The sequence below is a fragment of the Synchiropus splendidus genome, chromosome 2 (assembly GCF_027744825.2).
Source record: "Synchiropus splendidus isolate RoL2022-P1 chromosome 2, RoL_Sspl_1.0, whole genome shotgun sequence".
In the NCBI taxonomy this organism is placed as follows: Eukaryota; Metazoa; Chordata; class Actinopteri; order Syngnathiformes; family Callionymidae; genus Synchiropus; species Synchiropus splendidus.
The window spans coordinates 12,787,489-12,804,582 of NC_071335.1; the positions used below are offsets into that span (position 1 = coordinate 12,787,489).

At 42.1% G+C, this 17,094-nt stretch overlaps 2 protein-coding genes across 6 annotated transcripts in view; both read left to right on the top strand.

Moving 5' to 3' along the window:
• LOC128754973 (rhomboid-related protein 3-like) overlaps positions 1 to 9,710 on the top strand; it is a 35,851-nt gene extending 26,141 nt beyond the window's left edge. For all 3 annotated transcript variants that reach the window (XM_053858015.1, XM_053858016.1, XM_053858017.1), the window contains 7 exons: positions 926 to 1,084; positions 3,480 to 3,704; positions 3,949 to 4,097; positions 4,990 to 5,102; positions 7,325 to 7,425; positions 7,574 to 7,634; positions 8,776 to 9,710. In XM_053858015.1, the coding sequence (XP_053713990.1) occupies positions 926 to 1,084; positions 3,480 to 3,704; positions 3,949 to 4,097; positions 4,990 to 5,102; positions 7,325 to 7,425; positions 7,574 to 7,634; positions 8,776 to 9,047 (1,080 nt within the window). In that variant the 3' untranslated portion in view covers positions 9,048 to 9,710. The remainder of the gene's footprint in view (positions 1 to 925; positions 1,085 to 3,479; positions 3,705 to 3,948; positions 4,098 to 4,989; positions 5,103 to 7,324; positions 7,426 to 7,573; positions 7,635 to 8,775) is intronic.
• Positions 9,711 to 10,609: 899 nt separating this feature from the next.
• On the top strand, positions 10,610 to 16,042 carry LOC128754626 (BUB3-interacting and GLEBS motif-containing protein ZNF207-like). 3 transcript variants are annotated; one of them, XM_053857365.1, is made up of 12 exons: positions 10,610 to 10,767; positions 11,098 to 11,224; positions 11,298 to 11,436; positions 11,709 to 11,888; positions 11,983 to 12,058; positions 12,147 to 12,208; positions 12,340 to 12,476; positions 12,680 to 12,748; positions 13,816 to 14,055; positions 14,593 to 14,749; positions 15,313 to 15,489; positions 15,739 to 16,042. In XM_053857365.1, the coding sequence occupies exons 1-11, from the start codon at positions 10,727 to 10,729 to the stop codon at positions 15,462 to 15,464; spliced, it is 1,380 nt and encodes a 459-aa protein (XP_053713340.1). In that variant the 5' UTR covers positions 10,610 to 10,726; the 3' UTR covers positions 15,465 to 15,489; positions 15,739 to 16,042. The 3 variants fall into 3 exon arrangements, with proteins under 3 accessions (XP_053713340.1, XP_053713339.1, XP_053713341.1); XM_053857364.1 differs by having other exon boundaries at positions 15,313 to 16,042; XM_053857366.1 differs by lacking the exon at positions 12,680 to 12,748 and having other exon boundaries at positions 15,313 to 16,042.
• The last annotated feature ends 1,052 nt before the right edge of the window (positions 16,043 to 17,094 follow it).

Sequence of the window (17,094 nt, forward strand, 5' to 3'; positions counted from 1 at the left end):
AATATCCTCTAGTTATTTTTTGTTTTGGTGGCTCAGAGGTTTCTATTGTAAATTGAATACTTCTGGGATTCAAGTCCAACAAAATAAAAGTATTTGTCATCACAATATTTCGGCCTTCTTAACAAGACGGTCGTAAATCATGAAGAAGAAACTGTGTGAGGAAGCTCTGTTGCTAAATTTTAGCCCTTAACTTTAATGCTTGAACAGTAACACAACACTTGTAGGTCGATTTATGAGTGATTTCCATGAGCTGACCAGTGCTGAATTTCTCTATCCTGGCGGGAAAAAGAGCTGTGCTAGAAGGCAACATGTTTGGGCTTCATTGAGTCAGCTAACTGGGCTTGAGTCATGAATGTCTTGGTTTTCCTCCATCACAAACCAATACACATAAGAGCCTCTTCCCGCTTTTTCCATGACTTGTGACACTGAAAGATGGAGGAAAAGGATGATGGAACTGTGGTTAAATTCACATGAGGCAAAACGTAATCTCAAATTTTTGCTGATGCTGAAATGAAAAGCAAAAAGTAGTACTAAATGTGAATTAATAAAGAAAAACTGCTGTCACAATCAGCAACACATCGATGAAAATATAACACTTCAAACTCAGCAGACTGGGGTCAGGTAAAAGATCATTTATGAATATGTGCAAACGGGAAGCCTGGGAAGTCAAAGAGTCACTTTCTGCCTCTCTTGTTTTGTAATAAAGAGAGTCTTGAAAGTCCTTTTTGTATTGTGAAGGTTTTCTGCTGGACGTGTCTTATAAGGATCAGGAAACAATGATGTATAATTATAATAATGTGTCCCTTCCCTGTTAAGAAAAGGGAATCAACTTCTCAGGAAACTGCTCAATTACGATCTGTCTTTCTCGTGTTTTCCCCCCCAAGCACTGGTTTTAATCCTGATGTCTGTGTGTTTTCAACTGCAGTATGACCTTGACAACTCAGGCTTCATCAGTACTGAGCGCTTCAGGGACCTGTTGGCGACCCACGGATCTGAGATTGACCCTCACAAACTAGAGGTTCTGTTGGCCCTGGCTGATGGTAATGCTGATGGAAAGATCTGTTACCAGGACTTTGTGAACCTGGTGAGCTTTTTGATCACACCCACTGCTATGTCATGTCTTTATATATTTTTAATACTTTTTACTTGTTTTGTAGTTTCAAGTGTTGACAAATGCAGATCATGAAGCGCCACAAACTTTCTTGAGTGGAACCGGTTTTAGCTGGAGATATTCAAATATTTAAACTATTATTTTAAATAATATATAATGATGAGATCAAATGTTAAACAGGAGGTTGAGAGCCATCATTTGTAGCAATGATATTCTCATTGCAGAACAAAAAACAGTTTTTTTTAATAAAAAAATCATTTCAATGTAATTAATTTAATTTCCAAATAAAACTGCTTCTGCAAATATGCAAAATAAATATCTAATTAAATAAAAATACCATTTTATCTCACACGGCAAAAAGTTCCTTTGAAGACTTGCCAGTGCTGCCAGGATCACACACACCCTATGACATTGTGATGGACTGACCCGCCACCTTGTCCTACTTTCCTGTCGACTGCTGTCCAAGGTCTCACTCCAGCATCACCAGCAGATGCAGTGTTCTCTATTTTCTGTGTCATCTATGTCCACTATCCTTTACATGTTGTTGAGACAGTGACCATTGGATGAAGAGAATTTTGAACATCGAAATGTGGAAATCAAAACCTTAAACTCCAGGATGGATGGAATGGTTTAAACCATTATGACCCAGAGGCCTATTCACTTATGCTGTGGTTGTTCTTCAACGTCTGTCTATTTTTTAGTGAATTAACAAAGGGAGCAAATGGTGCTGAACCTTTACGGTTAAGGGGTCTCACTAGAATGCTCACTAAGTGAGTTTGAAGGATGAAAAAGACAGAGCTCTTGATTCCCTATCGGATCTGTGTTCCTCAACTCACTGTAGTTATGAGCACAAGTATCTGGAAAAGAGAGATTGCAGTCGGGTCTGGCTGCAGCCCGTAGCTAAGTCATCCGTCAGAGATTCAGCATAGAACTGCAGCTCCTCTGTGTAGAGGGAAGTCAGTTAAGGTGAGCTTGGGACAGACTGCCTGAATACCTTCCTGGTGATCTGATCTGAGCATGTCCCACCTGTTCCATTTTCACAATCAGAATAAAATAAATAAAATAAAATAAAATAACAAGGGCTGATCACGAATTCTTCATTCTGAATGGATTGACTGTAGTCCATTTTGAGACCAGAGCAGCTGGAAAAACTGGAGGTTCCTGGAGACTCAGCCTCAGATAAGCCCAACAAAACAGGGTTGACTGATGGGTTGGATCATTTGTATCACTGTTCTCACAAAGCCATGTAAAACACAATTGTGGTGAGTTAATTTACAACCCCATTACTTTGAACTGCACCCACTCCATCACCACGATTGTCTCTAATCGTCTCCACAACACATCGACAGTGAACGCATCAGAGCTCTCTGCAAGCCTCTGCGACTATTTACCCATAATACTGTCTCATTTTCTCCCGGGCTAGAGTTGCACACTATTTAAATATAGACCCTTCTCATCGGCTCCAACAGGAAATTCAGAGTAGCATCCATTAGCATTCAGCCTCTATTATCCCATATGTTCATGTGGGATCAAATATGTGCAGCTGTGCTCCAATTTTTTTAATCCTGCCCTGATGATTTGAGCTTATTCTGATATTAATGTGTTTTTGGAATTTGATTTTCTAGTTGGTGGGATCCTCACTGACCATGGCAATAAATTTGATTCTGATTCTGATTCTGATACTGATATTGAAGCGTTAGTTTATATGTCCACACCTCCCTCACTGTCTCTACTCAGGTTACAGCTAGAGAAAATGTTTCATGTCTGAATCAAATATTGGCCTGTGCTCTCTTTGGATATGTATTTGCTATATGCGATCAAGACTGAATGAGACAGATGACACTGGATTAAATTTTATTTTGCAGTTGAATTCCCCAGCCAGAAATTGAATGGGTGACCTGTGAGGGTGTCCCTAGTAACCAGAGGCCAATTGTCACAAGTGTAAAAACCGCTATAACTTGCTGAGTAAGCTATCAAAACCTGCAATAATTCAGAATAGTATATAAAATATACTGTATATGAAGAATTCTCATCTAATGAGATGACCTTTGATACAAAGACGTCCAATTGGTACAGCAACTAAATGAAACTCCCTCTCGGGCAACTCTTTTTTTGCAGAAAAAAAGCTATTTCCTTTCAGAGCTCTAATGATAGCATGCTGGCCACAGGTTGCTAGGTGATGATGGAGGCATTTGGGACCACAGGGGGAAGTGGAGCGAGGAGCTGCGCATGTGTGGCCTTGTCCTTGGCATGAGGGCCCAACAGTCCCTTTAAACCATTACCTCCTTACACTACCCCAGAATACGGTGTATAATCAGCAATCCATACCTCTGTTGATCTGCTGATACTGTCAACCTTCCCTCCCCAGATGAGTAACAAACGCTCCAACAGTTTTCGGAGAGCCATTCTGCAGGGAAGCAGGCAGCTGAAAGGCTGCAGTCTCAATGATGAGGTCGGTTTAGGACTATCTCAGCGCCTGGTCCGGCACGTGGCCTATGAAACGCTCCCCCGTGAGGTGGACCGCAAGTGGTACTTCGACAGCTACAACTACTGCCCACCTCCCTGGCTCATCTTCATCATCACCATCGTGGAGGTACAGCAAAGAGAACTAGAGGGCATTATTGTAGTAGTGAGAAAAGAATATTTAAAAGTAGAACCCTGAAATTTATGGATTATTTGAAAACTTAACTTGAAAAGGTTAGGCTTTTTTTTTTTTTTTTTTCCTTCTCATAACATTTTATTCAGGTTGGCAGAGTTGCGGATTCTGCCATCACATAGAAAGTCGGTATTTCAATGAAATCCTCTTCCTAAACAATGACGTTCTCCTGCTGCCACAGGTGGCTGTGTTCATGTATTATGGCTTTAAGTTGGAGCGCCTGGTTCTCCAAGTATCCAGTCCTTCGTTCCTGAAAAGTCCACTTCCGTACCACCCGCAGCTACGAGCACAAGCTTGGAGATATTTCACCTACATCTTCATGCACACGGGGTGAGTTAAGTCTGCTCATGTTTGCCTTAGATCTATTCGTCTCAATCATTAAATTAAATAGTTTTTAGCCAAATTTTCTTTTTCTTTTTCACTTTATCGCCTTCGTATGGGGCTGTTACAACTGGAGATGTTTAGGAAGAGAGAGAGAGAGAAATTCATTTCCTTGAAGGGCCAGAGAGATGAGTGTGAGAATGTAACAAAGATTTTGCACAGTACATATATATATGTATATATATGCACTATACTATATATATGTATATATACATAGTACATGTATATGTACTATTTTTATTATTGTATTTATTTATTAATTTATTTTATTTGTATTTGATATACAATTTGTTAAAAGATTCTCAGCATAAATTATAAATATTGTAAGAGGTTTTTAAGAAGTAAATGTTTTAATTTAGGCTGAAAAATATGACATAGGCGCTTTTTCATGAAATGAAAAAAAGAAAAGGGACAAAAATATAGTGAAAAATGATCGTCACCCATTGGGGGAATCCAATTTAAAGGGGAGAGAAAGGTTTTTAATGAGTTTTTAATTAGAATTTCAAAAGAAATGAGTGATGAAAAATCTAAAATGTCTTTTGTAGTTTTGCGGGCCACATAAGTAACAGGCAAAGGGCGGCATGTGGCCCCCAGCCACACTTTGCTCACCCCTGGTCTCGGTCATAGGTGTCAATCGCAGAGTGGTTGAAAATGTTTGACTAAGAAAAGAAAAAATAAAACTTGATGGAGACTACAGTTCAATGACTCAAGGGGGTCATATTAGAGCGGACATGTAAAAAAATTACAATGTGTAAGAGCGTGGAGAACAGGTGTGTAAATGTTAGTTATCATAGCAAGGACTGTAATTTTTAAGTTTGAAACCAGTGAATGTCTTTGTCAGAATCGAACATCTCAGTCTGAACATGGCCATGCAGCTGCTGGTGGGGGTCCCTCTAGAGATGGTCCACGGCGCCCTGAGGATCGGACTTATCTATGTGTGTGGCGTGCTGGCAGGTGAGCACACACAGAGTCATTGCTAACACACAAGAACATGCGGTTAGTTTGGTTTTATCTTTCAACTCCACCGTCGCTCCATCTGTTTGTTGTAGTTTTGTGTCCAACATCCTATCGGGTTCCTGTCACAGGACTAAATCACGTGTGTCTGCGAGTGGCTGTGTTTTCCGGACAGATGGTCTGGTCTCTATACTGTGACTAGACATTAGATGCACGAGTGGGGGTCGTGCCGTACCCCGTCAAAGCAGCCCCCCCTTTCTTCTGCACAATGGACCAGGGCAGAGGGCATCATCTGAAATTGTGCTTCAATGACAGAGACACACTCACGCGACATGAGAGCGGGACTGAGAGGGACAAAATTGAGGGACGTGATGGAGTGAAAGCAGGGAACGGGAGCGTGATGTATTCACAAATGTTATTATTCCTCAGAGAAATTGGATGGGAGCATGTGGCTAACATTTGGTTGGAAGTGAATCAGCCGGGATAATAAAGGCTGTGACCGAAATCTCACTTGAATCATTTCCCTTCTGATCTACCTCAAATTACAGGGCTGCTGTCTGGCTGCACCTGGGTGTTTCGCTAATAAGAATGACTTTTTTGTTGTTGTCATATTGCTCAGAACGGCTTTTAATTGCTGGCCAGTGTTTCTGATAAGAAAACATCAACATCCGTTGTGAAGCCAGGCCTCTGTCGGGGTTGTCCACGCACACACTTACAGGCAAGTGTGAGAGAACAAAAGATAACAGACACCATGAGCAGAGATGAACTCAGCTGGACCAGACATGGGTCAACACAAAGTGCAGAGGTCAAGCAATGAGCCAATGAAAGGTCAATGACCTCTCAGGCCAAAAGCCCACTGTAGTATTCTGTCAGCTGACTTGTGATAATGGACTGGACGAGTGCAACAAAAGGGATGGTGGAACCGCAAGTGGACCCCGAGTCTCAGTCGGACGAATGTTATAGATGTTCCAGGACGCAGATGAAAAAAAAAAACAACAGGCTTTTGTTGGCAGCAGAAAATCTGAAACACATTTGCTATTAAATCATCCACACAGACCACCACTGTGGCAGCAGAGTGACATAATCTGGTTATGTCAATTCAATAATAAAGAAAGCAAGTGGCATCCGCAGCTCCTGAACCATGGTGGAGGTCCTGATTTCATTCTTCCGTGTGTTCTGAACTGCTGGACTTAATATTGCACCGCATATCAGTATAGATTTTCTTTATTTCACAGGCGCCTGTGTCACTGGTGTGGTTGATAAAAGGGCTCCTTCTGGTGGGGTTGTCCAGCTGGTGGGAGACATAAGGCTGGCTGCCGCAAATTTGGCTCTGCATCGATGGCAGCCGACCATCGTCACGCAAGCTTAAACATCTAAAATTAGTCTAATGCTGGAGTTATTTTAGTTTGCTTTTGTTGGTTGGAGTGATGTAACGCCCATGTTCCCAAATTCATGGGATTTTGGAAGTGTTTGAAAGGCCCGTTGTCAGCCAGCTGGTCCACAAAAAGAACAAAAATGTGACTTAAATACGGATATATCCTCCATTGTTCACAGCAAACAGTGAGTTCCAACTGTGTAAATAAAGCAGTTTTTCTTTGTGTGTAGTTGCCGTTTCAGGTCCGTCTAATAAAGCATATACCAAGGATGAAGTTTGTAACGCCTGCTCAGGCTGTTTGCAGGAAGTGAGGTCAGAAGATGTTCAGAAACGGAATCATTTGCAATACAAGAAAAGGAAACGTCAATGGGGGCTTCTTGCAACAGCCATTAGGTCTCCTCCAAGTGCTGCAAGACAGTAAACACAACTCTGAGAGCAACGTCACGTGTCCTTCAATCTGTTGAGTGAGATTGCTTCTGGTGAAATATTTTAGAGAGGGTTTAATTATCGTAAGAAATATTGTATTTTCTTTCACATGCTTGGGATATTCTGTTGGAATGGTTCCCTTCATTGCTAGATGTATGAATGTCCAAACTAAAGCTTCATCTTTAATGCAACATTTTAACCAAAAATGGTTGGACACTATAAAGAAATGTTGGAGGAACAATATGTTATATTTGAAAACACACGCTGACACTTGAAGAGCAGGACGTGCGCGTGGTCCTTATAGGGACGGCCTTTCAGTAAAATCAAGATTTTTTCGTTTTACATTAGATGGAGGCTACCTGAGGACAGAGAAATCTGTGCAAAGATAACACACTTGATACGACCTCTCTGATCAATACAGGATCCTTGGCTGTGTCTGTGACTGATATGACGGCGCCTGTGGTTGGTTCCTCCGGTGGAGTGTACGCACTTGTCTCAGCACACTTGGCCAACGTAGTTATGGTATGTCTCATGCATTACCACTTCATAACAGAGCTCTGTCACACCATCAAAGCTGCCTTTTAATCATTAAAAACAACAACAACAATCATAATAAAACATTCTCACTACTTGTGTACTCATCCATCATTTCCCCCCCTTTTTCCTACAGAACTGGTCGGGGATGAAGTGCCAGTTTAAGTTATTCCGGATGGCCATGGCTCTGGTTTGCAGTAAGTAAAGTTCATTCAGACTTTAATGGAAGTTAAATGCTTTTGTTTGGGTGAGGGTCTTTGAATGCTCTCCTTAAACACATGTTGTATAACCAAATGTTGAGTAAGTTAAGGGGTCCTCTATTGTTTACCCAACTACAGATACATTTCGGAACCATGGCTGAAAATACTTGCTTGGTGTTTGTTCTGGGTTATATGAGTTGCGCCAGGAGTAATCTGACTGAATCTTATTTTGCACCCACGCTGTGACTTTCACGGTGTATTTATTTACTTGATGTAATTATGCCATTCTAGCATTGGAAATAGCAATATCATAAAAAGTTAAATTTAAGTGAACTGAATCAGACAGTAGGTGGAAATAAAAGCAAAAATAAATTTAAGAAGTAAAAACAGTCACTCTCTAATTACACTTCATACATTTAAGGAATGTGCATATATTGACAGTAAAATAAATGAGCCACTGAAAAAAGGGCACTCAAAAATTAAAGACCTTAATCACATGAGGAGGCAGCTCAAGTCAAACTGACTGAAGTGACTTTACTTGCAAGAATTGTAATGTTTAAAATGAATGAGAGTTTTAAAAAAACTGGTGTTAGAGAGTGGAGCAAGATTGCATAACGTAATAAAATTGTGTATTCTTTAAAATTATTTTAAATATTCACAATATAAATTGTTACTATTAAAATGATCACCAATAAACATATGACATTCTATTTAAATAAAGCCTTAAAGGGAAAATGTTCTAACTGGTACACATTTTCAGTTCTAATGAAATAATTTATTATTTGTTATGAATGAATTATGGTGATCCAATGTTACAGATACTTTTTTTCTAGTTGGGTTTTCCTAAAGAATGTGACAGTAATCGGTGAGTGTTTTTTTTTTTCAATCATGTTTTGGAGGCAATACAGTATATTTGCTCTGTTGTTCAGCGGAGGTGAGACATTGAGAAGAAGATTTGTAAAAATAGAAGCGGGAAATATAAATAAAAGGCTTTTATCTGCTCGAGTCACCACCTTTAAAAATAGCAGTCCTTGTCCTTCACTTTTTTGAATGAAATATAATGGAGATTATGCTTTCCTAATGGGTCATGTCCTTCATTCTGATCCGTATTATGTGTCTTCTCCCCTCCCTCCAACAGTGAGCGTGGAGTTTGGTCGAGCGGTGTGGCTCCGCTTCTACCCACCAGCCTTTCCCCCGTGTCCCAACCCCAGCTTTGTGGCCCACCTGGGCGGGGTGATGGTGGGCCTGACTCTGGGTGTGGTGGTGCTGCAGAATTATGAGCAGCGACTTCAGGAGCAGTCCTTGTTCTGGATCTTTTTCTGCGTCTATACATTGTTTGTGCTCTGCGCTGTCTTCTGGAACGTCTTTGCTTATAGTCTGCTGGACGTGCGACTGCCTCCACCACCGTGATGTGCCGGATATTATCGCCAACCTTTGACCGCCTCTTTCCATGGTGCATCATCTCGCTCAAGACATCTCCGCACCAGTTCTTTTTTTCATCATGAAATGACGTATTTATTGATGGCAGCAGACAACAAGCCTCGGACTTCACCTAAGAGCATCAAGTAAAGCCCTTAGCTTCTGCCTCCTTCTCAAACCCAACGGTGCCTATTAAATGGAGACTTGATCCAGATGAAAGTATGTTCACACTTACCTCTAGTTTGGAGTGAGAGCAGGAAAAGTTCAAGCAGCTTAGTTAACATTTGTTTTCATGAACTATAAGTTGGTGTTTCATTTGAGTAGCATTGCCTGGGAGTCAGTGACTTACCCTGCATCAAGTATTTACAACAAAAGAGGGTCATTGTTGGCGCAAAGTATTGACTATTGAACCCCATCTTTGTTGTGCAGAGTGTAGCAGTGATTGAAGAACTAGCACAAGTGCCATTTAGACTCCAAAGCTTTCATTCATGTTGCCAAAACATTGCTTTAAGCACCAGGGAATCAGTGTTGACAGGTGTCCTGGTGCTGCCTGCTAGTCCTAGGAAGAGAAATGGAGCACATAAGGATTATAACGTGCAGTATATGTTTTTGAATTACAAAAATGAAGCAGCACACAGGTCATGCTTAACAAAATAGAAAAACAAAAAACAAAATTAGTGGTTAAACTTGGGTAGAAAGTAACACCAGTGACTAGAGTGTACTGTTACGCTGATAACTGCGCCGCACAACCCTAACAAAGTATTTAAAATATTTTTCTTTTTTTTGAAGTTGATGTTATTTTATGTGTTTTGTGTGGTTCAGTCTGCTTTGTAATGATATCGCTTGTCTGTATCATATTTAAAAAGGATGTTCTGCTGTGCTTTGGAGTTGATGACTGCAAATATTTTAACCTTGTGGATATTTTGTAGATTTGATATGTACATATTGGAGAGGATTAAACATTTTTATACAGAAGTGGCTTGTTTTGTGTTGCTGTGTTGAGCCCTCTGTGTGTTTGAGGAAAGTCGGATGCAGTTTTGAAGTGCTTTGTAATGAACTAAACAGAGTAGCGACTGTGTGCAGATGCTAAGTCGAGAGCTCATGCGGTTGGTTTCGGGTAAGTAACGTCGACGTGGAGAGAGATATTTTTGGTGTGCTGTCTCCATCCAGTGGACATTCAATAGACCAACACGGCGAGCACAGCACTGGGTGAGAGTGGTTGAAATATTATGGTTAAACAGCTGCAGTAATGTAAATGGGAAACAATTAGGATGCAACGGTTGAGTATGGTGACATACATTGAGAAAGAAAAACAGCGCAAAAACGTACATACTGTTTCATTTCATGAGAACACATAGCCATTTTTATGGAGATATTATTTACACATTTTACTACACGGTTTCCTCGAATGTTATAATAATAATTTTATAACCGTTTAAATAACCCAAAAGGGTATAATAATACAAAATAGAATATGATTCAATTGTATTTCAAGCCGGGTACGCGTTGGGCTACGTGATGACGTAGCTTGTTACACTTCCCGTTCAGTTCGGTTCCGCTACTGTCTCAGACAAAGCGCCATTTTCGGCGGCTCTGAAGCATGCTGTTGTCATACAGATAATAAGAATCTAGACATCTGGGACTTGCTTTTTCACTTTTATTAGGTAAACATGGGTCGAAAGAAGAAGAAGCAGCTGAAACCCTGGTGTTGGTATCCTTTTCGGTCCATTGAACTTCGAGAGCTCACGAACAATAACCAGTAGGCCCGTGCTTGGCTTAGCGGCTACCGTTAGCTTAGCAGTTGACTCATGCTGCGTTAAAACTCGCGTAAACCGAGTCGTTTGTCGATTGTGTTTCCACCCCTCGTTGCTAGTAATATGCGTGTTCGGGTTTCAGGGTTCATGGTCTCTTTATAGAGTTATTCTGTTGCCGTTTTGACTTTAAAGAGTTGTGGTCCGAGCTATTGTCGTTGCCTCCAGAACACGATGCTATTCTAGCGCGGAACTTCGTTTTCCCCACGTTCCTTAACGTCTCTGTGCAGGTACTGTAATCGAGATTTCGACGACGAGAAGATCCTCATTCAGCACCAGAAAGCAAAACATTTTAAATGTCACATTTGCCACAAAAAGCTGTACACTGGTCCAGGCCTAGCTATTCACTGCATGCAGGTAAATTGGAAGTTTGCACAGCCTGGGTTTCTGTTTGCAGCATTACGCTTCATCATTGTACTACTGTTTTTAGGTGCATAAAGAGACTATTGACAGTGTTCCAAATGCAATCCCTGGGAGAACAGACATCGAGTTAGAGATCTATGGCATGGAGGGGATCCCTGAAAAAGACATGCAAGAAAGGAGGCGTACAATAGAACAAAAGTCACAAGGTTGGTGTGCATTGATGGTGTCTCCCTTAATATTTAACTTTTAAATGTTGCTAAAGAAATGTTGTTCAAACTCACCGGCATGCGTCAACATGAGTCTTATTCACTCCTCTGTATGTTATTGAACGATGGTTTAAAGAATTGGTTTAAAGGTCATAATCTTTGGTGATAAGGATGATTTGGAAATCTTCCTGAGACAGCTGAATAGATATTAATATAGTTAATATACAAAATAAATGGAGTTGGCAACCAGTAATTTACATTTTGCATTCCAGAGAGTCAAAAGAAAAAGAATCAAGATGACTCTGATGAAGACGACGACGATGACGAAGCGGGGCCGTCAGCTCAGCAGACGCCTGGAGTGCCCCCGCAGACCGGATATGCTGCTCCAATGACTCAACCTGGAATGCCTCCTGTGGCTGGCACACCCGGAATGCCTCACGTTGGCTATCAAGGTATTCAGTGTGACCTGTTTTAAAAGTTTTTAGCTTTATTCACAGTCACGTATTGATGTTCATAGTTCATTACTAAGCTGATTTATTGCTACAGGTATGCCTCCAATGATGCCAGGAGTTCCTCCCATGATGCATGGCATGCCACCTGGCATGCATGGGATGCCACCAGGGTAGGTTTTGGTGCAGTGATCTATCTGGTGTAACCTTAAAAGGCAAAGTACTATTTACAAAATGTAATTGCAACGCTCCTCTTTCTAGAATGATGCCAATGGGTGGCATGATGCCTCCCATGATGCCTGGAATGCCCGGCATACCTCCGGGTGAGTGGTGCTTTTTAGATTCTTTTATTTTTTTCCTAAATGATCATGTTTTATTTTGTCAAGTTCTTGATTTAGGTTAAATGTGGTGAGATGTTTTGGACTTCTATTTGAGCTGACTGTTCTAAACACAGGTATGCCGCCTCACATGGCCCCGCGGCCAGGGATGCCCCATATGGCACCAGTTACTGCTGCAGCAGCGATACCCCGGCCAGCAGCACCTGCAGCTCAGCCTGCAGTCACAAAACCTCTGTTCCCAAGTGCAGTACAGGTATGTGACATAAGGAGTTGAATATGCATTGTCATACTTTTTTTTGTCCCAAAAACTGTTGCAGCCCCAGTTTTACATGTAAGCTTTTGCTATCTAATGTTGTGTCCTAAAACGGTTAGAACCGGAATTTGTAAATTAACATGCTTCCTTTTCTCAAGGTTCTCAGTTTTAATATTCTTACATTTCCTCTGACCATGCTGCAGATGGGCGCTGGTGGTAAAAACACAGCAGAGGTTTCCTCCCCACCTGCTGACTTTCTTAACACATCACAAGTATGCATACAGGCTGGGCGTTGACTGTGGCAGCTGCATGTTGCTCAGAATTCAACTCATTTTGTCTCTGTTAGCGACTGCGTGTCCTTGCAATTGTTAATTTACGTGTGCTAGCAAGAGGCAACCATCTTCGTGTACCATATTGGCTTTCTGCAAACATTTTTCTATGCATGATGGTAAGAAGAATATAATGAAGTAGGCGAAGATGATTGATGTCATAGGCAATCCTCTTAAAATATTTTAAAAGAGGCATGTTTTATTTTCTTTCATGATTTTCTAACTCAAATCATGCTTTTTAGATGGCTTCTTGCACCACGTTTGCATAAACAATGCTCAACTGACTCTTTTCTGTGGCGGTGTAAAGCTCAATGGTTCTTTTCTACCATGTTATTCCAGTTTGCCGTTGTGCTGTACCCTCAATTTACTTTTCCAAGTGGCGTTAAGTGTTTGGTAAATTGATCCCTATTTGCACTGGTCAGTTTTTAGGCAATTTGACAGCAAAGTAGATTCACGTTAATCCCCAGACATACCTGTGTAAGGTAAACAGAACAGTGACCACGGCAAAGGTTGTGTCTTACCTCTGTCCCTGGACACATGCTGATTCACGTCTCGCTGGTATTTTATTTTCAGCACTGCAGAAAGCGATGAAACTTCTAGTACAACTATCATGATCTTCAAGTATTTACAGAGAAACTGGCGGGAGATTACTGAAAAGCAAAGGTCTCCATTCACATAGCTTTATCATTACTTTACCGCTTGTCTGTTTTGGCAGAAATAAGTGCAATTTGCAGCCAAATTTGCACATTACCGATTTTCATTCTCTATAAGACCCAATACCTGGACAAATCATCTTTTTCCATCCAAGGCGGGACTCCCACCATATCCAGCAGGTGGTCATTGTGTCCCGTCAGCAGTTTCGCACAGGAATATTTGCATGCCAACACGATGCTAAGCATAGATGTAATCCAGTGCGAATAGGGTGTGTTAAACTATGTTTCTATCAGGTTATTTCTTCATACTTTAGCCATCGCACTTTGTAACTGTGTTCTGGATTTGTGTTTGTATAGGCCCAGCAGAGCACCGCCGGAGCTGCAGCTACAAACTCCTTCACCACCCCTGCTGCCTCTGATGCACCCAAAGCGACATTCCCTGCGTACACCCAGCCCTCTGTCTCTTCTTCCGCTTCTTCTAACCCCTCTAGCAGTACTGTGGCTAAGCCCCCGGCCACAGTGACCAGTAAACCTGCCACCCTCACCACCACGAGTGCAACTAGTAAGTTGATCCACCCTGATGAGGATATCTCACTGGTAAGTTGCTCTGCCTTTTTATTTTGCCATTTTCACAGTAAGTAATGACTGAGGAGTACTAATCTGCAGTTTTTATGGTTATATATTCAACTTCAGGCCTGCTTTACCCTTTGGGTGCCAGAGTGTTTTCAATGAAATCTTTAACTTTATTGCCATTTCAAACGGCTGTAGCTTGAAACTGGTTTGAGTGAACTCACTCATGTAATCGGTTTATTGTGTCACCTGGCAGCAGCCATTGTATTGCATAACTTTTACAGATGTTTATCAAACTGCAATATAGACCTGCTGTCCAAAGTACTCAGACGTTACATGTGTAAATTGGTAGCCACGCCTGGCTCCGTATTTGCCGCTGGACTAGTATAAAAGCAGCGGCGCTACCTGTCAGTTTTGTGACTTTGGCGCCCAAAGGGTTGAAATCTAATTCTCTGTTGCCGAACAAACTTGTTCTGTTCTCTAAGTAATCGTGGTGAAATGCAATTGACTTGTCGTGTGGTGATCTCCACATCTTACCAAGAACTGTTGTGTCCTTGTCAACAGGAAGAAATGCGAGCACAACTCCCTCGGTACCAACGTCTGGTCCCCAGACTGGGCCAGGCCCACGTAGCTGCCCCCCCTGTGGCGGCTGTGGGCACAATGATGGCTCCACAGCCAGGCTTGCCCACACAGCAGCCAGGCATGAGGCATCAGATGCATGGTAAGATACTACGTTCATGTAGGATTTGAACTGGGGACGTTTAGATTAAAAAAACGAATGTATTGTAACGTGACGTGTTTCCTGCTGTGCTGTCAAGGGCCCGTCTTGACCATTGTCTCCCAAAAAGTATTTCCCTCACATTACAGTGGTTGACCTTGGAGATATTAACCCAATGTCTTCTGTACATCTGTCATAAGGAGACACAAGGATCCGTGCTCCTCACAGCATCTCATACATCCTCAAAATAAAATCTGAAGGAAGACAGTCGCAGTAATATCTGAAAGTAGCAATGCTTCTCTCTCAAGATCTACTTGAGCTTTGTCTGAACCACTCCACTGTTTCCCCTGCATCAATAAAGTTTGACCAACTCGGGTGCTCTCTCCCATTCTCAAAGCCCTGTGGCAGATGGAACCCAGACAGTGAAACTGCTGCTATTGTGGAGTCTCCTGGTTTATTGATCACTGTTGCGATCGACCCACACTCAGTGGCGCAGCGCGTCTGCTAAACCAATATCATGGCGTTGTAGTTTTTCCACTGACTTGTGAATTGCGTTCCCTCTGCAGGCCAGTTCGGTGCTCCTCCACAAGGCATGCCTGGCTACATGCCGGGAGGGATGCCTCCTTTTGGACAGGGTCCTCCTATGGTCCCTCCATTCCAGGGAGGACCCCCTATGGGCATGAGGCCGCCTGTTATGTCTCCTGCCGGACGCTACTGAGCCAGCATCGCAGCCATCATATTAGGTTTGAGGTTAACACCTTTCTCTCATCCTTGTGCTAATTGAATGCTAGCTGCTAGCTAATGGCAGACCAGAGCTAAGACCAGTGGCGATGGAGAGTAAATATTCATTAAAACACATGGACATTTTTGGACAACACCACACAAGTTCTTGAAGCTGTTTTTCTTGCTTACGTGTGCGGATGTAATTTTTTTCCCCCCATAGGTTCCACTCAGGTTTCTGTAAATGTGTTGAAATTATGTTTCTTTTGAAGCTCCTGGAGTTACATGAACGTTCCAACCCCTTACAAAGGCAAGTTCATCTTGTAAACTTTTGATCCTTTCTCTGCTCGATTGAGCCCCTCACAGCATGTTTAGGTGCTGTTGGACTTGCGTCCCCAACCTTGGTTGGTGAGGGTCTCTGAGATGATTCCAGCTTAGTCGTGCTGCATTTGCTACAAGTCACTCAGTTTACGCTTCTATCAAGTTTGTTTGAAGATTTCCACTCAGACAGGTTACTGTGTGCATCCTTTGTAATGTTTTATGAATCTGTTGTAATAAAATCCATCTTGAAATCCACTGCTGGTTTTTCCTGGGGTGTTTGAAGGTGAGTGATGAAGGTTTGTACCCACTTTGCATTTCCTGGCATCTCATTCATCACGTCTCACCCACTGTCTTGAATAGAAGTGGTTTGTGCCTTTATTTACAGAACATTGTAATCTTGGAGTGCAGCATCTGATTTTAGCCTGCACTTCATGACCTTAACATTGGTGGCAAGCAACATCTGCTGCTCTTGCTGTTCTAGTTCCCAAGCTAAAGCTGAGCTTACAGCTCAGGTGGCCAGATACTGTGCTCTGGAATTGTTGAGTGATCAGACGTCGAACTCGGGTCTACTACACAGCGACATGTTCAAGTATCATCAGGGGCAGCGGGAAGCTTAGGTCCATGACTGTTGACATCCGCCTCTCCACTTGTGTAGCAATGTAGTCATTCAGCTACACTCATGATGAACATATTCATCAACCACTGTTGAGTTGTTTGTTAAAATTGATGACCCTGAACCTCAGAGTTCCTGCCTCATGAGGTTTGTCTCTCCAGAAGAGCATGTTGCCTTCGCTCTCTGCACCTACTTACTTTAGCTTTTCATTGCCAACATCCATACAACGCTGAAGAATAGGTCCAGTCTGACAGGTGGTTCCTTTTAGATGGTTGCTGTCTGTTTTCCTGTGTGAGGAAACGGGAGGAGACAGCTGACCAAAGTGATGGAGAGATGCTATATCGCCACTCTGGCTTGAGCATGTCATTTCATGGGGCCCATCCTTCACTTCAAGCTGTGGTGTGGGATGTTTTGTGGTTCAATAAAGGCATACAAACAAAAGAAATTGATGGTCAGAGTTCTGATGGCTATGATCATCTGTGTGGGAGAAGATGGGTTCAAGACCCAGTGAGATGGCAAGCTTGGGCCCTCAGGCAGGGTCTCGGTGCTGCAGACCTAACCTATTGAAAAAACAACGCAAAATGTTTTTTTGGGGGTTGAATTGAAAATTTAATGCCACACTTTTTTTTATTAATATATAGAGTGTTAATAAATGACATGACACTTGGTCCACGTCAACATACCTGGTCCTAAA